Source organism: Podarcis cretensis (genome assembly GCF_951804945.1).
Source record: "Podarcis cretensis genome assembly, chromosome: 15".
NCBI lineage: Eukaryota > Metazoa > Chordata > Lepidosauria > Squamata > Lacertidae > Podarcis > Podarcis cretensis.
In genome coordinates this window covers 9,358,952-9,382,354 of record NC_137185.1, presented here as the reverse complement: position 1 = coordinate 9,382,354, position 23,403 = coordinate 9,358,952, and the positions used below count along the sequence as shown (strand labels likewise).

The following is a 23,403-nucleotide window of genomic DNA, read 5'->3' as shown; positions in this document are numbered from 1 at the left end:
GGCGTTTCCGTGCGCTGCTCTGGTTTGCCAGAAGCGGCTTAGTCATGCTGGCCAGCTGTACGCCGGCTCCCTCGGCCAGTAAAGCGAGATGAGTGCCACAACCCCAGAGACGGCCATGACTGGACTTAATGGTCAGGGGTCCCTTTACCTTTACCTATGTTGGGTTGAGGAGGATACTCACAAGAAGGTGATGGGTGACCAAAGAAGAACCCTGTGTGGGAAGCAGGGAAGGGAAGAACTCCCAGGTAGGAGGCTGGAAGAAGAAATGGAAGCTCCCAGCTGAGAACTGGGAAGCTCCACTCCCTTTTGTGAGAAATAAGGGTTAAGATCTGTCCTTGAAAGAGGGCTTTGTATGTTATCTTTTCTCTCTCTCTTTCTTTACCCTCCTATTTCCTCTCATTGTTTTCATTCTTTCTTTCTTGGTCCCCCCCCCTTCTCTATTTTTATTTAGTTTGTTTTTTATTGTATTCTATGTTGAAAACTTCCAGTAAATAATCAGATTTTTTTAAAAAAAGAATCTGCCTTAGGATGAGTCAGACCATTAGCCCACCCAGTATAGTATTGTCTGCACTGACTGGCAGCAGCTCTCCAGGGTTTCAGGCAGGGGAGAGTCCAACCAAGAGATAATGAAGATTGAAGAAATGCTCTATCGCTGAGCAGCAGGTCTTCTGTACAGGGGTTTGGGGGTGGGCTCATTCCCTCTAGCAGTGTCTCAGGTGGGTGAGTGCCAGTAAATAAGATTTTAAAGAAAAAGAAAGAGCAGAGAAATGGGGCGATGAGGGGGTGGTTCATCAAGCACCTTTGAAGCCCATTGGGCTCAAAACTGTTGGTGGCAAAGGTATAACAGTTAAAGTGTTGGATTGTGATCTGGGTTCGAGTCATCATTCGGCCATGAAGCTCACTGGGTAAACTTGGACCTGTCGTTGACTCTCAGCCTGATCTACCTTGCAGGTAAAATGGGGAGAGCGGAACCAGGTCCACCACCTTGAGCTGGTGCAAGATGCTCCCAAAGGAAGCCATCGAACCTCTCCCCTCCCCAGGGCAAGCCATTGCTCCTCTCCCCTCATCTTTGCAAGGTAGTGAGCAGGGAAAGAAAAAGCCCACCCTTTCCTGCTGCCCTGACTGCCATGGCAGTGTTGATACGAGCAGCCGCCCCCACAGCCTTTAGAGATGCCTCCAACAGCAGCCAGCCACAGCCCTTGCTGCCACAGCAACCCATGCATCCTGCACTGCGGACAGCAGCCACAGCTCACAGGAGCGGCCGGGTAGCTGCTGACCACCTCCGCTGGACAGCATCCCAGAAAAATAAGGTGGGAAAGAAGAGTCGTGGTGCTCAGGCGAAACAAGAAAGCAGGGCCCACGGGAGTGCTTGTCCATCACCTCCATCTCCTGTCATCTGAGGCCATTGCTTCATTTTGTCTAATGGATGGACCGGCACCGAGTTGAACCCATAATCTTTCCATAGAGAAGAGGGGGAGGAAGCAAAGTATGGGGAAACCTGTGGCCTTCTTGGAGTCCATCTCCCATCATTCATGGTCGTTGGCCAAGCTAGCTAAGCCTAAGGGGAATAAGAGGTCAGGCACCTTGGGAGGGCTCCAGGTTCTGCATTCTTGGTTCACAGAAACCAGAAGTCAAGCAGACAGTAGCCCTGGCCAGGAGCGTCATTTGCCATGCAGTTAATGCCACATGGAGGGAAAGAGAGGGAGGGTGCAGGATCATGTGCAGAAGCCCCAGTGAAGGCTGGGCCATGAGGGTGAATGAGGCACTGCCCCACCAACCTCACTCTGCCCTCAGCCAGATGACAGCTGCCTGCCTTCTTACTTACAACCAGCCCAGCTTCCATAGGCTCAACGCTGCCCTTGTAGAGCTCATCCAGGAGGACGATGGGGGAGAAACTGGAATTGGCCCTGTTTGGCTCCCGTCCCCCCAGTCTCAATGGGCGCCAGCTGCCACTAATCTTAATGGAACTACTGGACTGAATCTCTTCACTAGTTTTACAGAGTGAGACGGTGTGAAGACGGGTCCCAGGTTCATTCCCTAGCACGTTCAGTTTAAAGACAGCGAGTGATGGGAAAGCCTTGTGTGTACGTGCACGTGTGTGTGTGTGTGTGTGTGTGTGTGTGTCTCCCCAAGACCCTGGAGTATTCTGAGCTAGATGAAAAAAACATAATCGTAGAATCATAAAATTGGAAGAGCCATCTAGTCCAACCCCTGCAATGCAGGAATCTTTTGCCCAACATGGGGCTTGAACCCATGACGCTCATGCTCTACCAACTGAGCTCTCTGACCTGGCATAGGACAGCTTCCCAGGTCCACCGCCACCCCACCTAGATGTGGGTTACAGAGTGGTGCAGTGAAAGCAGACATCCCTCCACAACAGGTCAGTCCAAATGAAGACTTCATATCATACCCAGCAGCAGTGGAGGCTGGATCATCAGGTGGGTCACTGCCCCACCGACCTCCATCTCAATTCCTCAAGCCCATCTCCCTTCTTACTTGCCACCAGACCAGGAGGTGGCTCTGGATGTCAGCTTCTTAGTATCAGCATTGCCCTTGCAGATCTCAGCAAGGAGGAGGAGGAGGAGGACAAAATTAGAAGGAGTTAGTTCTGCCTCTCGCTGGTTCTGGCTCCACTTTCTGCTGGTCTTCCTGACTTCCACCCCACCAGTCCCAGTGAGCACCACACAGCAGGTTGCTGTAGACAACCGTTTTTAACCATCTGCATGCCAGGAAGCCTCTGTATAGAAAGTGCCCAGGCACCTAGCCCTTGTGGTTCTTGGAGGGTCGATGACAATATTTGCAGTTTTCTGCCCCTCAACACAGACCAGACCACTTTACAAACCATATATCCTGTTGCACCCTTGTGTTGCTCTTTCAGCTTCCATATGGGGCTAAACAATTTCAACCTTTTGCAATGCAGTTATTGGGAAAGGGTAAAAAAAGGGGGGAAGATGATTGCCACTCTTGCTAGCAGTAATCTCACTCTGGTCATTTAACAGTGGAGGTCAAAAACATTCTGCCAAATCGTTCTCTTGCTGCTGCATTGGTCTAGTTTATAAACAGGGAGCCTCACTTGCACAACACGGTGTGACCTATAGATGAATGCACCCCCCCCCCAGCAAGCAAGACATCCATAGTTGCAGGAGCAAAGCAGGGCTTTCGTGAAAGATATGGGAAGGGGATCTCCCTCTCTTGGCACAATATTGATCCTGCATTTTCTCCTTCCGACAAGTTAGCAAATTAAGGCTTGCATGCCTAGACAATCTGGAGGGTGCCCCCTTTCGTCTTCGACATATTCAAACAGGAACCCTTGTCCCAAGTTGCTGCCACCTCCTCGGACCCTCGCAATTGCCCCACAGACGCCCGAGGCTTGTTCAGCCTCCTCAAAACGATTTTCCGTACCCCCAATCCTGTAGCATCAGCAGACAACACAACCTCCTGTAAAGCTCCTTTCCTTTCCTAAGGCTACACATGCCTCTACGGTTCTGCGGTAGTAATAGTAGAAAAAGCAAACATGTTGAAATGGTTATTGCTTGAGAAGCTTGAAAGGCACCCGGTCCCCATTGATGCAAAATATACAGAAGCACAAACAGACAGACTTTGTGCATAAGAGCATCTCTGCCGTTCCGGAGTGCAAATTCTCTCGACGCATCATGCTCTGGCACATGTTATATGAGCATTGTTTTACGTTCAGATTATGGCTCAGCCGAGACAAGAATCGGATCCTTACCTTAAAATTGCCTTGCTGCTTCACTTTATGCAACGCTGATGCTCACAGTCAACATCAAGGCAAGGTTTATTTATTTCAAAGACAAGGAAGGAGGGCATGCAGTTATGGAGCCAGCCGTTCAGTGTTCCCTCGCAAAGGAGAAGCTTCTATGGCATTGTTGATTTGGAGTAGATGATGTGTCTGCATTTGCTAACCTGCTGTTTTAATGCTCTACGGTCTCTTGGCAAGAAACCAGCAGCATTCCCAGCCACAAGGGGGCGTTCGGTGTTTTCATGAGCCACCGCGCATCTCGCAAACCTTCCACGCTTCTTGCAAGAAACACAAAAGAATTGGTTCGGCAGCATTCAGGCTACTATACATGGGGGAGAAACAAAGAAAAACAGAGGGGGAGACCCCACAGGGATTTGGGAGGAACCCATCTTCCATTCTGCACTTCGGCCAGTGCAGTGATGCTGCCACTCTTGTTAGATGTCCACCAAGGAGTCTTTGGTTCAAACCCCCAGCCAGCTGTGAAGCCAACCTCATAACTGCCTATGCTTGTTCGTTTATTTATTTTTAAGAAATACTGTATTTATATCCTGCCTTTATAATCCAAGCAGCACAAGTTAGCTTGCATGGTTCCCTCCACCCAGCATTCTATCTCCGCAACAAATCCATGAGGTGGGATAGTTTAAGAAGTGGCCCGCGATCAATTAGCTAAGCATCCCAGTTTGAGTGGGGAATCAGACCCTTGTCTGCTACACTGCGCAGCGTTCTAGCTGATCAGATCATGTCATTCATTTGTCCATCGAGCTCAGCAATTGTCAACTCTGGCTGGCAACAGCTCTCTGGGGTCGCAAGCGAAAGCCTCTCTCATCATCTGCTATTTCCTTCTCAACTGGAATTGTCACAGGTTGAATCGGGGAACTATCTGCCTGGAAAACATGTGCCCTATCGCAGAACATGCTCTCTCGCTTGCTCTACACAGAGAGAGAGAGAGAAAGAGACAAACACGATTGGTGCATCTAGCCCTGTTCATCCCAATCTGATAGCAGTGACTCTTCTCAGTTATTATCATGAATTCAAAGTGTTGGTGTTGACCTTTAAAGCCCTAAATGGCCTCGGCCCAGTAGACCCGAAGGAGCGTCTCCACCCACATCATCCAGCCCGGACCCTGAGGTCCAGCGCCGAGTGCCTTCTGGTGGTCCCCTCACTGCAAGAAGCCAAGTTACAGGGAACCAGGCAGAGGGCCTTCTCGGTAGTGGCACCCGCCCTGTGGAACGCCCTCCCACCAGATGTCAAAGAGATAAACAACTATCTGCAGGCAGCCCTGTTCAGGGAAGTTTTTAATGTGTGACATTTTAATGTATTTTAAATCTTTGTTGGAAGCCACCCAGAGTGGCTAGGGAAACCCAGCCAGATGGGCGGGGTACAAATAATAAATTATGAAAATATGCACTGGCACTACCCTGCCAGCCTTCCCACAGCCAGCTGCACCTTGACCACCTTCTTATTTAAAAGACATGGGGCAGGGCACAGCGTCTCAGCTTCCTCCCCTTCAGTTTCAGTGATACCCTTGCAGAACTCAGCAAGGAGGCGGATGGGGACAACACTAGAAATAGTTGGCTCCTCTAGTCATTGGCTCTGGCTCTGACTCTGCCTGTCATGCACTCTGGCTCCCCCTACTGTTGGGCTCCCCGCTTTCTGCCCTACTAGTCCCAATGGGCACCAGCCATTGCTGAACATTTGTGTCTGCCCTATACAGTGTCGGACACTACTGCTACCTACTGCAACCAGCTGCGGCTCTCCACGGTCTTATTCCACACTGCCAGGCACTCTTCCAACAATCACGCTATCTCCCTCCCCACCCCTTTCCTCCATCTCTCAAAGTGCATGTCTTCCCCAAATGAATTATTTGCAGTTTCCTGTTTCAGCGCCATGCCCCCAGGAGATGGCTCACACACTTTCGCAAAAAGAGGTGTAACTTGTGGGCAAAGTAACGCATGTATTTTTGCTCCAGTAAAGTTGCCTTGTTGGAAGGAATGGTTATTCTAGTGTTGATTAAGAAGACCTGCTGGATCAGGCCAAATGTCCTTCTAGTCCAGCTTAACACCGGGTGTCAGTGAACTTACCGTATTTTTTGCTCTATAAGACTCACTTTTTCCCTCCTAAAAAGTAAGGGGAAATGTGTGTGCATCTTATGGAGCGAATGCAGGCTGCACAGCTATCCCAGAAGCCAGAACAGCAAGAGGGATTGCTGCTTTCACTGCACAGCAATCCCTCTTGCTGTTCTGGCTTCTGAGATTCAGAATATTTTTTTTCTTGTTTTCCTTCTCCAAAAACTAGGTGTGTCTTGTGGTCTGGTGCATCTTATAGAGCGAAAAATACGGTAACTCTATTCAAAGAAACCAGAAACAGTGCAGATCTAGTGATCACAGCAACTCTTCCCAGTAGATCTTGCCTGAGTGAGGCAGTTGTGAGGACTGAAGGTCCCTGCCTTCCTACAGTTCTCTAAGGATCCTCACCTGGTTCCTTCCCCTGTAGCCAAAGCCTCTATCATCTTGTCTCTCTCTTTGGTCCACCCTCTTCAATTCTCTGCATGTTCTGGGGAAAGGAGGGGAGGGGAGCTGGTCATAGCAGGAGGGGGAGACTTACTGGGGTCTGCAGCAGCTTCCTCGTCTATGTCTCCTGGCCCCACTCCTCTCCTGCCTCTGATTCTGGGCTGCTCTCTGCCTCAGGTTCTTCCTGCTCACTAAACCCTGTTCCCTCTTCAGATTCCGACTTCGACTCCTTCCAGTCTGCCCTCTCTGCTCCCTCTGATCACTCACTGTCGCCTCACCACCAATCCGCAGGCTTCTTCCCCTGGGGTTCCTTTGGGGGGTTCTCCAGCCAGTGCCTCCCACCACTCCTCTGCATCCAGCCAGCCCATAATAGCTCTGCATGAGGATGGACTTTCCTTTCATTCCAGGTCCCACTTGTTGTCTTAATCCCGGTATCAAATGGTACAATAATTATAAAAATGAGTTTTCAGGTTGGCAGAGATAAATCTGCAGGCTCCAAGAGATCCCACGGACACATTCATTTGCCACAGGGGGTGGGGGGAGGGAATTGCCCTTACAGCGCAGAGGCCTACATTTACTGGGGGAATTTGGAAAACAGAGTACGAGGGCTTAATGGCTCTAAAAGCTTCCGAGGTCCACCAAAGTCAGAGAATCAAACTCAGAGAGTGCAGGAGTATCGATTTCCTTGCCATTAGCCTCTTCTCCGAGGCATAGAACACATTCAACACAGTGGTTTCAGAGGGGACAGATCTGGAAAGGTTGTTTCTCTTAGAATTGCTTCCAGCTACAAATTCTGCAGAAAGCTATTTATCTCTCAGATTTGTGATCCATCCCTGGGCACGCATAAGTCATAATTAGATTCTGCCCTCACGAAACTCATGGTGCAAGGAGAGAAAAGGCTAAGCAGTAGCATACCCTCCAAGATTTTCAGTGGTGGAAAGAGGAGCAGGTTTGTAAGAGGGGGCTAATACACAGTCCCCCTGAAAATGGGGGGGGGGGAGCATACAAGGGGAATTGTGGGTCACGACGCAAGGAGGGAGCAGCTTCCACCCTGCCTTGTATTCATCACAATCAGCATTGTTTCCATTCCACTGCAGTTCCACTAAAATGTACATTATTCGTCTCACTATTCACTACTGGTGAAACTAACATAACTAATGACATAATCAATTTCTTTGCATTTCAGCACAAGGGTTTGGGAAGGCTCTGGCAGGGTCCTAGAGTCTTCCTTCTCCTTCCCAAAACTGTGCAAGCACTAACTGGGCCTTGGGAAAGAAAGAAGGGGACTCTAGGACCCTATCAGACCCTCGTGTCTCTTTCCCAAAGCAAATGCTTACCAGGCTTTGGGAAGGAGGCAAGAAGGTGCCCTCTCAATTCGGCACCTATGCAGGGGAACCAGTTGTGCTGCCCTAAATCCACGGTTGGGGTGGCACAGCTATCCATCTTCCTCTTCCTCCTCCTTGGTCTCAATGCTGCCCTTGTAGAACTCAGCATGGAGGAGGATTAGAATTAGTTGACTCCACCTCTCATGAGCTCTGGCTATTCTACTGTTGAGCTCCCTGCCTTCTGCTGTAAAAATCCCAATGGGTACCATCCACCACTGTCCAGAACTGGACACATTTGTATTTCTGAACCATCAACAACCCCAGAAGGAAGGCACTATCCATAGGTTCCCATCTCTGCCTGGAACTTCACAGGCCCCCCACCCAAACCACATGTCCCACAGGCTCCTTCAGGGATCTCAGCCCACTCTTTGAAGACCACGCAAGGTTTTTGGCTCACCGACTCGGGACTTCCAGGTCTGCTCTGCTGACGATGCGATGCTGCTGCGGAGAGTAGAGCCACTGGAATGCTGTCAGGGTCCTCTCCTCGATCCGGAAGCGACCTTCCCTCACGTACCTGAGGAGCAGGGAGCACAGCATGGGAACGTTTGTCAGGACAAGAAGGTGGAACAGCAGCTGAGAAACAAGGTGCCGTGGAGCAAAGGAGGCCATGAAGCAGGGGCAGGGATCCTTACTCAGCCGCAGGGCCATGTTCCCTCGCAGAGAACCTTCCAGGGGCCCTGTGCCAATGGTGGGAGGGGCCAGAGACGGAAGTGGGTGGAGCTATGGGAGTGGCTCTTCCCTTTGTACAACAGGCTATGTTGCAGCCATGCAAAAGTCAGCGGTTTCCACACACACGTCCATCAAAGCAAACAAGAGACATTCTCAGAGTTCAAGGACACATTCCAGCTGGGCAAAAATACTCAAGGAGGCTCTGGAACAATACTGTGCTTCCATTGGGGTAGCACCCTAGAACAACTAATCCAGTGGAAAGATGTCAGACAGTATGGACCCACCTCTTACCCCTGAACAGTTTCTTATACCAGCTGGTCATTTTAAGAATGAATGTTTCATAACTGGTGCTTTTTTTCCTCTTCCCTCCCTGCCCCTTTCCCCTTGTTTGTCATGCTTATTTATTTGTTTATTGCATTTATTCCTCCAAGGAGCTCAAAGTGGTCTCCATGGTTCTCCCTTCCTCATTTAATCCCTTCTGCAACCCTATGAGTGTCAGGGACTCGACTGAGGAGGAATGGTGAAGCCCGCCTCCCCCTCCTCCTGAACCTTACAGAGAAGAGGAAGACAGTATAGATTTACAACAGCGGTTTGCAGAAGGTCACGGCTCAGAGGGGCAAAGCTGGGAAATAAGGGGAGAAGAAAAGGGGGAAGCAGAGCCAGAGCAGCTGGCTCACACATTATTACAGTGGTGCCCCGCAAGACGAACGCCTCGGAAGATGAAAAACTCGCTAGACGAAGGAGTTTTTCGTTTTCTTAGCCGCTTCGCAAGACGCATCTCCCTATGGGCTTGCTTCACAAAACGAAGCTTGCCCCGCAAGCTCCGGGGATAGCGGGGAAGCGCAGCGCGTCTTCCCCGCTGTCCCCGGACCTCTTTTGAAGCAAGGGGCGGCAACGGAGAGATCGCTTCTCCCCGTTGCCAGCCCCGCAATCTCCAGGGACAGAGGGGAAGGCATGCGCGCCTTCCCCTCTCTCCCCGGACCCCTTTTGAATCAAGGGGCGGCAACGGGGAGAAGCGATCTTCTCCCCGCTGCCCCTTGCTTTAAACAGGTCTGGGGACAGAGGGGAAGGCGCGCGGTGCTTCCCCTCTGTCCCCGGACGGTCTCCATAGGAACGCATTGATTGATTTTCAATGCATTCCTATGGGAAACCGTGCTTCGCAAGACGAAAAACTCGCAAGAAGAAAAAACTTGCGGAACGAATTAATTTCGTCTTGCGAGGCACCACTGTACTAGAAAACTTTCCAGACCCCTCTCCCAGAACCCAGCGAGCACTGAAAGGAGGAGAACAAAAAGCTAAGAGGCAAATGGCCCTAAGCAGCCACCGTAAGGGGGGGGTGCTGTTGACAAGTGAGAAGGGGAGGGGTGGAGTTTACTCGGAGCAATGCCATTACTCCAAAAGGAAGCATATCTAAGCCTCTCTCTGTGAATATTGAATAAAAGACTGTGATGGCCTGGGAATCCGATTCAGGGGCTGAACCGGATTAACCCCAGCCTTCACAGGAGTCCCCCCCTCCAGGGCCTGCTGAACTGGGGCAGAGTCTTGATTCTGAAGCGCCTGCACCTGTGCCGGATCCTCAGGAGCAGGAACCAGGTGAATCCACTCTGGCTCCAGAGGTGGTTGAGGACTCAGTGCCTACAGGTGAGTCTCCCCCTGGGCCCAGTAACCCTTCAGCCTCTCCTGAACTGCAGAGGCTCGGGGCAGAGAGGCGAAGGGAACTGGTTTCTCCCAGGAGGAGTGCTCGCCTTAAGGCCAGGAGAGGCGGGTCTCCTGGGGGCAGGGGCTGCCCCTGGCCTCAGAGAAGATAGAGGCCAGTCAGCCCGGTCCCAGGTTGCGGGAGCAATGTCATTGATGAGCTGTTTCGGCCAGCATCCAGTCCTGTTTCCCCCAGAGTTCCTGTCCTTGCCCGGCTTCCCTCTGTGGACCCCGCTTCACCCGAGGAGGACTGTCTGCCGACCCTCAACTCAGGTCCTGGACCTCGCCCCACGGTAACCTCCTCCCCCCCCGGACCAGCACAAAGACTTTGGTAAGAGCTTTTCGTGTTATCTATCCCTGGCAGCCTGCCTTGGGGAGAGGGAATCGAATTCCCTGATGCCTGACAGTGTGGTAGGTTAGGCTGAGAGGCAGTGACTGGCCCCCAAAGGTCCTCCAGGGAGTTTCATCTTCTTATATCTCTATCCTGCCTTTCTTCTCCTATGGAACCCACAGTGATGTGCATGGAGTTGCCAGGTGGTCACCCACACAGGCCTGACCATAGGAAGCTCTCTTATACTGAGACAGGCCATCAGGCCACCTAGCTAATCACAGCCTGTACCAGGTATCTTCAACCTGTTCAGACCCAGGAAGACCCACCTTTGGTCCAAACATGCATTTGGAGACCCATTACTTTTACCATGTATCTACACTCATGGTAGCGCTCCTTTTGTGACCCACTTTGGTTCAAGCCACGAACCGCTAGTGAGTCCCAACCCACCAGTTGTAGACCAGTGGTCTACACTGACTGACGGAAGCTTTCCAGGAGTTGGAGGAAGAGTTGGTGGGACTTGGTCCTTTGGGGGCCCTACCCTTTAAGTCACTCGAGGTAAAGGTAAAGGTAAAGGTACCCCTGCCCGTACGGGCCAGTCTTGACAGACTCTGGGGTTGTGCGCCCATCTCACTTAAGAGGCCAGGGGCCAGCGCTGTCCGGAGACACTTCCGGGTCACGTGGCCAGCGTGACATCGCTGCTCTGGCCAGAGCCAGAGCCGCACACGGAAACGCCGTTTACCTTCCCGCTGGTAAGCGGTCCCTATTTATCTACTTGCACCCGGAGGTGCTTTCGAACTGCTAGGTTGGCAGGCGCTGGGACCGAGCAGCGGGAGCGCACCCCGCCGCAGGGATTCGAACCGCCGACCTTTCGATCGGCAAGCCCTAGGCGCTGAGGCTTTAACCCACAGTGCCACCTGCGTCCTTAAAGGCATGCAACATCCCTACTCTAAAACCACTTCTTTAATTTGGCATAAATGGTAACCACAGCTTTCGTCATTCTGCTCTCCTTTAACTCCAACACAAACCTACCTGGGTTTGATATGTCAGTCATTTAAAATATGCATAGGGTGCCGGGGTGCAAAGAAAGATGTATTTTATATTAAAGAATTTTTAAGTGAACAAGAGCCTGGTAACCTTAGAGCAGCTTCATGTGGCATTGGGAGACTTGACTCCCTAACCGGTTCCATAAACATCAGCTCATGAAATTTATCAGGGACCACATTGTTCAATCTCATGCAACTGAACTTTTGATTGAATTTGAACAAACATTATTAGCAGTGGGAAAGGGACAGTGTCTGTGACTTAATAGGAATTCAAAGAGGACAGAAGGAAAACTGGAAATAGGACTTGAATATAGCAACAGCAGACCCTGTCTGGGTGAGTCAGTGAACCAAAAAAAATTAAAACCGCAGCAGCCGGTATTCGTGAAATTCCAATGAAAACATTGTACTGCTGGCACAGAACACTGCCACAGCTGGCGCATATAACAACTGCATGTAGCCCCAACTTCTGGGGCAGTGATGTTAAAGGCACTTTGGGTGGTATTCAGCCTTTCTAGACAGTGGTCCAAGAGGAAATCTCTGTGGTAATTAAGGAGCAGGTTGTTTGTGTGCCTGAGTTGTTTTTATCGTCAGCAGTGGAGATAGAACATAGCCATCACACAGAGACTGTACAGAGAGATCTTAGGGTCATACTCAATTAAGTTTCAATCAGAGAAGACCCACCGAAATCAATGGCCCTAAGCTAGTCATGTCCATTCTTTTTGGTGAGTGTACATACTCTGGGCATGACTAACACCAGAAAAAAACCCATAATATGTGAAGCTGCTCTTCCAAGGAACCTCACACAGAGCCTGGTGTTTCATAGACTCTTGAATTTATTTTCCTTCTCAAAGGGCAGAGCAATCTCCCTGGATTTTACAAAGATGTTGCAAAGCATGAATCACCATTTTTAAATCACCCAGGGTACTAGACTAACAAGGTATCCACAGCTAAACATGGCTGCAGTTTCTCCAGTGATGCTTTAAAATCATTTTGAAATCTCCATGGAAGGAGAAATGTGGAGCAGGGAGAGGCCAGAATCTCTTCTTGGCATTAAGAGAAAATGTTCTTTCTGGATAGGCCATCTCTGAACAGACATAGAATCAGAATGGTACAGCTGCAAGGGAACAAAAGGGGTCATCTAGTCCAACCCCTTGCAAAGCAGGAATCATGGTTAAAGCATCCCAGACATATATGAGGGTGTGGCAAGCAGTCCTTTAAAAAAAATCAAAATGAGGTCAGGGTTTTAAATCAGCAAGAGTGATGAGCCAGAGCTTGTGATGTCAGTGTTGCCATCTTGCCTCTCAAAAGCAGCTCTTGAGCCAAATGGCTATTATGGTCTGGATAATGGAGGTAGCACACGAGGTTTCAACTCCCATGTTCTGGCCCAGTGCTGGATCCAATGGGGAAAGTGGTGCAACAAGGATGATTCAAGGTTACAGCACCACAGACAGCTCCACACAAGCAACTTGCTCCAACAAAGGCTGGGGGCAGACTGAGGCCTTTTCAGCCTCTGTCTCCGGGCTACCTCCTCCAGGCTCCACCCCCTTGTGGGAACCCCAGAGCCTCAGAAGGCCAACCCTCTGGCCTGCACTGCTGAGTTGATGGTGCGCAATAGAAGGCACCTGGCTCTTCACAGACTCTCCAATTGTCCCTATTTCCCAGGGACGTCCCTGATTTAGAGAAGCCGTCCCAGTTTCTGATTTGATCCTGGAATGTCCCACTTTCCCTTAGGATGTCCTTATTTTCATTGGAGAAATGTTGGAGGGTATGAAGTTATCCGACTCCCGAGCCATCTGAAGGCAATCCTGAATAGGGAAGTTTTTATGTTTAATGCTTTATTATGTTTTTATATATATTGGAATCTGCCCAAAGTGGCTGGAGCAATCCAGTAAGATGTATGGGGTATAAATAGTAAAATTATCATTATGGAATGGGACATCGCTATTTTCATCAGAGAAATGTTGGAGGGCGCCATATTTTTCCATCTGTAAGACGCCCCCTATTTGGAGGAGACTTAGATTTAAGAAAAAGGGGGGAGATGGCCCCATGTATAAGATGCCCCTTAATTTTTGACATTATTTTTTTTTGGGGGGGGGCTAGTCTTCTACACAGAAAAATACAGTATGTCTTCAGGGGAAGATTAGAATCCAGGCTCTGGTCTTAAAGGGCCTGGTAGTTTGGGATGTTCCTCTGGGGACTCCTGTCCATCAGCCTTGGGTGTAGGTGTCTCCCTCTTTCTTTGGGAGCCTGGTCTGAGCCCTGACCCTGACCTGCCTCTCCATCTGGTGACCCTGCAGCCTCCAACCCTCCCAAAGAAGACTGGAAAGATCAGGTGTCAGAAGCTGAAAGGGTAACAGGACTTAGTGAGTGGAGAGAGTTGTTGGCAGAGAGAAGTCCAGAATCAGAGGCAGAAGCTGGAGCAGGAGAGCAAGGAGGTCAAGAGGCAGAGATGAGTCAGGCCGGTCCTCCACCCCCCCCCCCGCTCTCCCAGTACCAGGAGAGGCATGAAGAGGGCAGAGGAGAAGCCAGCTTCATGCAGGCACAGTCTAAGATTGCTTGGGGAAAGAGTGGCTGGGGAGGCCCAGCCAGATGGGCGGGGTATAAATAATAAATTATTATTATTATTATTATTATTATTGGGAAAACCTTGGAGAGGAGGGGACTTAGGCTGCCATGGGGAGGCAGGGACCTTCAGTCTCATCAACTGCTTCATGGAGGGCAAAACATACCAGAGATGAGTTGCTTGCACTCCACCAACTCTGTGCCAATTGTGTTTTTGCCAGGGAAGAGTTCGCTCCAACTTGCAAGATCTGATTTACTGCTGGCTCACTTCTGATACCATATGAACTGGGGTCAAAGTACATTGGTACCTTCAGGTACAGATGCTTCAGGTTACAGACGCTTCAGGTTACAGACTCCGCTAACTCAGAAATAGTTCCTCAGGTTAAGAACTTTGCTTCAGGATGAGAACAGAAATCGTGCTCTGGCAGCACGGCGGAAGCAGGAGGCCCCATTAGCTAAAGTGGTGCTTCAGGTTAAGAACAGTTTCGGGTTAAGAACGGACCTCCAGAATGAATTAAGTTCTTAACCCGAGGTACCACTGTAAATCCTGAAGGCTCGTAATAACAGCCAATCTAACACCAACCTGAGGCTTGTTGCACTAACTAGAAGCCGTGTTTGAGCACTCAGCACCCAGTGTTAAAGCCACTTAAGGATTCGGTCACCCATCACTGCCATACTCTGAAATTTCCTACATCACAGAAGTTTGCACTGGCTGTCTCCCAGACAGAAAAAAATGGATCACAGCTCCTAGTAGACCTAGCATTGACCTTTATTTGTAAAGGCTTGCCATTTCATTCCTATGACTGCCTTGACAAAACCACACAGCAAGTCATTTCTTCAGTTGTGGATTATTTCAGAAGGTGCCAGAGCAATGCCCCTCGAATCATGTTCTGAATGTCACGGCAGATGCCGGCGCTTATTAAGCAACGTTAAGTTGAATCAAGGCTTGTTATGCCAATTAAGGGCTGCTTCTCCGCCTATGTGCGAGCAAAAATATCTGTAATTACAACTGTTCCTTTGCTTTAGAGAAGGAACAAAGGCATGTTCCACGACTTCCACTTGGCAATCAGGAACATTCGTTAGTACCAACTCATTTGCATATGAAATGTTTACGGGCAAGTGATTCCTTGTTAAAGAATAATTATACTTCTCTCTCTCTTTCTTTCTCTCTCTCTCTCTTTGTCTTTCGGCGCACGCACCCCATTCCTTCTGGAGAAGAAAAAGCAGAAATCAAAACCAAATCTAATTGGAAAGATGGCATATGCTGCATTAGAGGGGGAAATGGAGACTACAGCTGGCAAGGCAGTGATATGGGGGTCAAGGGTCAGGATCAGAGGTCAAAGCAAGCCTGGGTTTTTTTACATTTTTCATTTTTAGTTACTGGTTCCAAGGTTAGATTATCACATTCCTTTTGCATACATACTATAGAAGCAACTACATTTTGAAAATGCAGGGGGGGGATAGTAATCAGTTGTTTATTATTATTATTATTATTATTATTATTATTATTATTATGTGGGAAAGGGAATATATGTACCCCAGCAGTGGAGTCTGAACTGATTTGTTGGTTGGATTCACTGGCTGCTGCCAAGTCTAGGAGCTGGAGAGAAGAGCGGAAGGGGGTCAGTAAATAGGATCAGACTCAAAGATTGGAGGTTCTCCTAAATCTAGCTTTGTTGCTGGACCCCTTGCATCAGCCTTCTGCACCAGCTGGGACCCTCTCCTGAACAGGAGTCACCCAGCCACAGTTACTCATGTCATCTTCACAGAACATTGGAATCAGAATGTGAAGGAACCTCAAAGAACATCTAACCCAACCCTTCCACCCAATGCAGGAATAATCCTCTGTGACAGCTGTACGGTGTGTGGTAGCCTCTGCCTTAAATACTCTAATCAAAGAGAGTCCAAAACTTCTGCTTAGAGACAGTATCCATTTTCTGATTCAGGAAGCAATGTAAAGGTCAAGGTAAAGGGACCCCTGACCATTAGGTCCAGTCGTGAGCGACTCTGGGGTTGTGGCAGTCATCTCGCTTTATTGGCCAAGGGAGCCAGCATACAGCTTCCAGGTCATGTGGCCAGCATGACTAAGCCACTTCTGGCGAACCAGAGCAGCACATGGAAACTCCGTTTACCTTCCCTCCAGAGCGGTACCTATTTATCTACTTGCACTTTGATGTGCTTTCGAACTGCCAGGTTGGCAGGAGCTGGGACTGAGCAATGGGAGCTCACCCCGTCGCAGGGATTCGAACCGCCGACCTTCTGATCAGCAAGTCCTAGGCTCTGTTCTTTAACCCACAGTGCCACCCAAGTGCAAGTAACCAATGTACATTGTGCTAAATAATAAGCATGCTGTCTGTTGGCCTTGCTTTTCTCCAGCTTTTTCAGTGAATGCAGGTGGGAGCAGGAAGGAAGCAGGCAGACAGACTACATAGACCAGGGATCACCGATATTCATGGACCTGCAGGCACATTTTGAATTTTGAAAATGGTCCTTCGGTACCAGTCACAAATGGCTATTGGGGCAGGGCCAAAGCACAAAAAGGCTGCCAGGGGCTTGTGACATAGATGTGAGATAGAAGACCAATCGTAGCTTATGCGTACATATATATTCAGTGCTGCAAACTCTGGCCACCACTGGAGTCTCCAGCAGGTAACCGCAAAGGGAACACAATTTGAAGTAGAGCAGCACTCTCTGGCTCTGTCTTGTGTTGTTGTGTTCTCATTTGGCATTTTTGCCTTGTGAACTGTCCTGTGACCTTCAGATGAAGGGTGATATACAAATTTAATAAATAATAATAATAATATTGTTTGAAATTGCAGGTGGCTGCCGTGCTTGCCCTCATTTTTTTTTTATGGCTCCTATATAATAACAATCATAGTGCAACAAAATCCCCTGCCAAATGTCAAGGGGCAGCGAGTTCCACAAAGTATTTATATACTGTTCAACAGGAAGGAACCCTCATAAGCAGTTTACTCTATCTGTCTGTCTAATGCCACATTAAAATTATCAACAACAAAAAAAGATGGTGAGAGTAATATTCTCCCTCTATAATACTGTTTGCTCTTCGCAAAATGCAATCTGCAGAAATGAATTGTTTTGCAAACAGGAGCTGATTTCCTGAAATTGCTTGATATCCCTCCCCCCCCCCTCCCCGCCAAATGACTTGTTTTGATTCAATCCTAATTCCTAGCCCCGCCGTAGGCAGCAGAGGGCGCTGAGTGAGCAGCTGAAAAGCATTCCTCTTTAGGGGCCTCTTTTTCAGATGTGAAGCGGGGGGGGGGGGAGTGCCTGTTAGGTGTGATTCAACCCCCTTCAAGAACCTCATTGGTTTAAGGCTCCCTTCCTTTGTATTGGTGGAGACGTGTTTCATTCAAACGCATGAGACGCCGACAGAACGTCATTCTGCTAGGAGCAGCTTGAATCAGGCAATTCAGCCCATTCATCACGTCACAGCTGCCGTTGTTTGGGAGGAGGCGTCAAGGACACTTGGTCTCAGGATGCTCTCTACCTGAGTATTGAGAGGGAAGCATGAAGCAAGAGCAGCAGAGCAAACAGGGTGATGTGTGGCTCCCGTAAATAGAAAAATATGGGGCCGAGAGCTTTAGCAACAGAGAATCCTGTCCGGGGGTTGGGCAGCTTCCTTTGTTCCTAAAGCTGGAGGCGTGTGCCATTCTTACGCATCGAAATGTTGCTTTATAGGGCAGGGAGCTGGCAGTGGTTTAGAGATGCAGACTGCATCTGCACAACATGCAGGAAGCCCGCCCTTAAACCACGAGTTCGCTGTTAATGTATATAGGATTTTTAAATGTTCTATAAGGATCTGCAACTGGAAGCAACCAGACCTGAGATTTCCCCAATCCAGAGTCACGATGTGAAATGAGCAGTGGGTGTGATTATGGCATATAAGGAAATGAAAAGGGCAGCCTTGGTCCAAGCCGACCTACGGCGCTGGTTGCTGTCCAAGGTGCTGAAATATTTGCCGTGCTGTCAGTTTGGGCTCTGACCCTATTAAACGGCTTTAAACTTACCGAATTCATCAATCTGAAGAAATGTCCACATTTGCTTAGAAGAACAATTGCTTAGAAGAAGGAAGACAGGCATATTTCCTGAGCCAAGTTCTAACTCTTCAGCCATACAGCCTACACACCCTTGCCTTCCTGTACCACTATTTTTCTTTAAGAAAACTAAGCATACAAGTTCCTAGCAGCGGGTATGCACTCTGCACATGCCTCAGAGGCCCTCTTCCTTGCACTTCACACGTGCCAGTGCAGTGGTCAGTGCAATTGCAGTCGTTTGGGTCCTGCCTTCCCAAGTCATCCTGCCTACGATTCAAAGGTGGAAGCACATTCAGCCAAAACCAGGCTGGCCTTCAAGGCTTACATAATTTTCTAAAAGCTGCAGCCCAGAAAAATAACAACATCTCATCACCTTGTCACAGGGCAGCAAGGTGAGATATCAAACCAGTGAGAACAAAAAAAGAACCCCTAAACTAAAGTAAACTAAAAGTGGTTAGCCTATTTTTGGCCTACAGGCATGCATTTTGTGCATGCATTAGCACACTGTACAGAAAAAGAGAGGGGCAGGCAGAGAAAGAGGGGGGTTAAGAAGACCCACCCACAGCCCCACTGTTCTTTCACTGAGCCATCTGGTCAGCAAAAGTGCAGGGGGGTGTTATTCCTCCCAGTTGCACTGCTGCACTGGAAGAAAAGGAGCTCACCACTATCGAACTGATCCGTTTTTCAGATGCTATAGAAATGCTGTGCATTTAATCCTGGGTCTACCCAGTCCTAGTCAAAAACTCTAAACAACACACCAACAGCATCATCATCGTTGTTGTTGTTGTTGTTTAGTCGTTTAGTCGTGTCCGACTCTTCGTGACCCCATGGACCAGAGCATGCCAGGCACTTCTGTCTTCCACTGCCTCCCGCATCATTATATGTCTCCAATAGAGAAACTCGCTGCCTCTATGGTCTGGAAGGGCTCTATAGCTAAGTGGTTAGGGCACCCACATTGCATGCAGAAGGTCCCGGGTTCAATCCCTGGCATCTCCTGGTAAGGCTGGGAAAGATTCCATGCCTGAAACCCCTGGTAGCTGCTGCCAGTCAGTGTAGACAACATGGAGCTAGATGGACCAATGGTCTCAACTCAATATAAGCAGCATCCTATGCTCCTCCTTTTAAAAGTAGATGAATTTCTGACTTCAGGTAGCAATCCCTCTCCAACATTACAGATAAATCTCCTTCCTCTAGAGCAGTGGTTCTCAACCTGTGGGTCCCCAGATGTTGTTGGACTACAACTCCCATCATCCCTGAGCTCTGGCCTTGCTAGCTAGGGGTGATGGAAGTTGTAGTCCAACAACATCTGGGGACCCACAGGTTGAGAAAGGCTGCTCTAGAGTGTCCCAGGTGGGATCCTGCTGCCCGCCCCACCCCCTCTCTCTTTAAGACCTTAAAACCTGCTCCTTTTGGACAGGAACTCTCAAGCTTTACAGAGGTGCTTCTGCTTCCTCTAAAAAATCGCCCCTCTCCTTGCCTCATGCTCAAGACAGAAAGGGATTATTTGTCAAATAGGAAGGTTCCTTACACCAAGTCAGACTACTCATCTAGCTCATTTTTGCCCTTCATTTCCCCCCCCCCAGTTGGGGGGGGGGCATTGCTCCCTTGGTTCCATAAACTTATCCCTAGTGTTTCCCATCTCCTAAAAAGCATTATTCACAGTTAGCCCTTCCATTTCCAGTTGGAAATGCAAGGAGAAAGAAGGTACTTTTTACCATATGTAGTGGTCATGCAATAAGGTAAAGGCTTTTTGGGAGATGATTTATAATGCATTGAAGAAAATGATTAAAAATACATTTGTTAAAAAACCAGAGGCCTTTCTGTTAGGTATAGTAGGTGAAGCGATACCTAGAGAAGATAAACACCTATTTATGTATGCAACAACAGCAGTGAGAGTATTGCTAGCCCAGAATTGGAAACAAGAAGAAGTACCACCGAAAGAAGAATGGCAGACAAAATCGATGGACTATGTAGAGATGGCGAAATTGACAAGGAAGATCCAAAACCAGGGAGATCAAGCATTTGAAAAAGACTGGAATAAATTTTTCCATTACTTAAAGGACTACTGTAAACATGTAAAATCACTGGCAGGAATGTGAAGATGCTTGTAATGTGACTTTCTTATCATATGCTTTTTTCCTAATGGGAAAATTAGTAATTGAGTAATTTAAAAGTATGCAGATAACTCTGTATTATAGAAAGGACCCAGGGAGGGAGGGAGGGAGGGAGGGAAGTCCGGTAGGTTCTAAGGAATCTTTTAAATTTTTTTTGGATGTGTGAAATGGTTAATGTCAATATATACAAAAATGTGGAAACTAATTAAAAAATATATAATAAATAAATTCACAGTTAGCCCAGCTCACAGTCACACAATATAATCCAAAACAGTCGCAATTCATTGCGACTACTCAAAACCACTACATCTACTCAAAACCAACTATTTAAATTCATCAAAATGGATTAAATCAGTCCAGCAATACCAGCTTCTCAAATTGTGAGGGTCATTTGCACTTCCAGCAAACACACACACACACACATGCTTCTTAGCACACACCCCAAGGAAATCCCACTGCCCCCAGATGGTGGTCCTGAATTACTGGTCCACAGTGATTGGCTGCGTCTCCCCAGAGATTCAAGTGAAGGGTCTTTCCTCATCTCTACCTGGGACCTCCTGCCTGCAGAGCAGGTGTCCTAACACTGAGCCTGTCCTTCGTGGATCCTGCACATGCACACGCACACACACACACAGAGTGGTGCCGCCTGGACCCTCCCCTTCCTGGCAGGAGTTTGCAGAGGCACTGCTCTCCTCACCAGCCGGCATTGTTCCTGCATCACTTTGTCTCCTTGTTTCTCACTCACCATCGCACCAGCTCCCATTTCTTCTCCCCCGGCCCTTTCTTCTTTGTAGCCATGGTTCCTCCTCCTCCTCCTGAGATCTTGGGGAAAAGGGACCGGCTCTAACCTAGCCCAAGGATGCTCTGCCTTCAGCCAGGGACAAATAGAGGGTGTTTTTGCAGCAGGAGCAGCAGCAGCTACTCAGCAGCCAAACCAGGTACTCAGTTGGTGCACCGAGAAGCAGCAAAACTGCTGAGGGAGCCTGCCTTAACCTCCCAGTCCTGGCCTCAAGCACGCAAGCCAGGACCCAGTGGAAGTCAGGGAAGGTAAAGCTCAGAGATTTTTGCCTTCTCTAGAGGTTCAGGCTGGATGCATTCTGGAAGGTTGCCTTTGGAGCTCTAGCCCACAAGCCAGGGCACCCCCAGTGATCACTCAGAAAGGAGCAGGTTATGGGGCATAGGGATCATAGATTTACAGAATCACAGAACTGTAGAGTTGTAAGGGATCCCAGGGGCATCTAGTCGAACCCCCTGCAGTGCAGGAATCTACCTTATGCTGGGTTGCCTCCAACTCATTTTTACTCAGAAATCAATGGACCCAAGTTAGCCATGCCTATTATTTTCAGCGAGTCTGAGGAGGACTAGCCCTGGAGACAACCCAGTGAGTCAGTCTATTGCTCCATTATTGTAGCCCCATGTTGTCTACACTGGCTGGCAGCAGCTCTCCAAGATTGGAGACTGGTCCTCTAGGGCAAATGGGGCACTGCCCCACCAACCTCAGTCTGCCTTCAGCTAGTCCCCACCTGCATATCGCTGAGTAACAGTGCAATCCTAACCATGTTTACTAGGAAGCAAGCCTTATTGAATTCAATAGGGCTTGCTCCCAAGCAAGCAGAGTTAAACCTGCAGCCAAAATCCACTTTGCACGGGCCAGCAAAAACAAGATCCATTTTATTCCTGCAGTCATGATGGGACTAGGATTTAAAAGCTTTCCTTAAATGCAAACCTGCACATGTTCAGAGTATGTCTTTGACCAAGGCTGAGAAACTGGGTTTTGCTTTTTGCTTTAACAGTTGGGGGGGTATTATCAAGGTATTATCAAGAATGTATAACCTGCTGTTAAAATGGAATACACAAGACGAAATGGTTAAATCGGTTATGATAAAGTGGGCTCAGGACATTGGGCATAATATTATGTTTGAGGACTGGGAAAGGTTGTGGACCACTGGGCTGAACTTCACTGCATGTAATGCTCTGAAGGAAAATGTAATGAAAATGATATATAGATGGTACATGACCCCAGTTAAACTTGCCAAAATATACCATTTGTCTGATAATAAATGTTGGAAATGTAAAGAACATGAAGGAACATTCTTTCACCTCTGGTGGACCTGCCCTAAAGTGAAGGCCTTCTGGGAAATGATATATAATGAGTTGAAAAAGGTATTTAAGTATACCTTCACTAAGAAACCAGAGGCCTTCCTTCTGGGTATTGTCGGCCAGAAGGTGTTAAAGAAGGACCGAACATTTTTTATGTATGCAACAACGGCAGCAAGGATACTCATCGCTAAGAGCTGGAAAACTCAAGATCTACCCACACTGGAAGAGTGGCAGATGCAGCTGATGGACTATATGCAACTGGCCGAGATGACTGGTAGAATTCGAGACCTGGGAGAAGAGAGGGTTGAAGAAGACTGGAAGAAATTCAAGATTTATTTACAAAAATATTGTAATTTGGTTGAATGTTAAGAAGGATGCTAGATCATAAATAATTGCCTACCACTGAATTAGATTTGAACTTGACGATAAGTGAGATTAAGGAAAATATAAATTTTTTGGAGAACTGTTAGATTTTATTTAAATGAGCGGAGATAAGATTGCAAATAAGTGGATAATTTGCTTGGAAAATTTTTTTGTAAAGATGTAAGTGGGAGCGGGAGACGTGAGGGAGTCCAAAGAAGTGACGAAATTATGTTATGATATATGTAATGTTGTTTATTAATTATGCATTTGTATTCAAAAAACTTTAATAAATATGTATTAAAAAAAAATAACAGTTGGGGGGGTTGGGAGGGGTGAGGACACAGAAGTGAGGAGCTTTTCTCATCCCACATTCATCCATTCTGGGCAACCTTCCAATGGCCACAGGTGGGTGTGGCCTGTGCAAAAGTGGGCGGAGCAATAATGTGAATGTTGCCTTTGTGCAGGGGCTAGTATCTACACACACTCACAAGCATGCCTGCCTATCTTCCATCCACGCAAGGAAGTAGCATTATTACAGTCCAAGGACAACTTCCAGCCAGGCAAAAACACTTGAAGAAGGGGCAAAGCAGGACCAGTGACATATATAGCCTGGGGGAAATGGGAGTGACCTGGGAAAAGCCAGGAGGGTCCAATAGAGAGGGCTGGAGAACCCAACCCCACCCCCCAGCTCTGAGGTCCTCCATTCCTCCTTTATCTTGTCGGGGATGTAGAAACCATTGCAATGCATTGAACATTGGGAGGAAGCAGAGAGAGGAATGTTAATGGTGTGCTTCACAGGTGAAATGTTAACGGTGT

The 23,403-nt window shown here is 48.3% G+C and overlaps 1 protein-coding gene across 3 annotated transcripts in view; it reads right to left on the bottom strand.

Annotated features, from left to right (window-relative positions):
- RAP1GAP2 (RAP1 GTPase activating protein 2) overlaps window positions 1-20,972 on the bottom strand; it is a 194,404-nt gene extending 173,432 nt beyond the window's left edge. Inside the window, exons 1-2 of one of the 3 annotated variants that reach the window (XM_079955552.1) lie at window positions 20,870-20,972; window positions 8,053-8,169 (exon numbers count right to left, since the gene is read on the bottom strand). In XM_079955552.1, the coding sequence (XP_079811678.1) occupies window positions 8,053-8,169; window positions 20,870-20,922 (170 nt within the window). In that variant the 5' untranslated portion in view covers window positions 20,923-20,972. Of the gene's footprint in view, window positions 1-3,730; window positions 4,011-8,052; window positions 8,170-20,869 lie in introns of those variants that run through there. The other 2 variants (XM_079955559.1, XM_079955553.1) reach the window with 2 other exon arrangements.
- Between the last annotated feature and the right edge of the window lie 2,431 nt (window positions 20,973-23,403).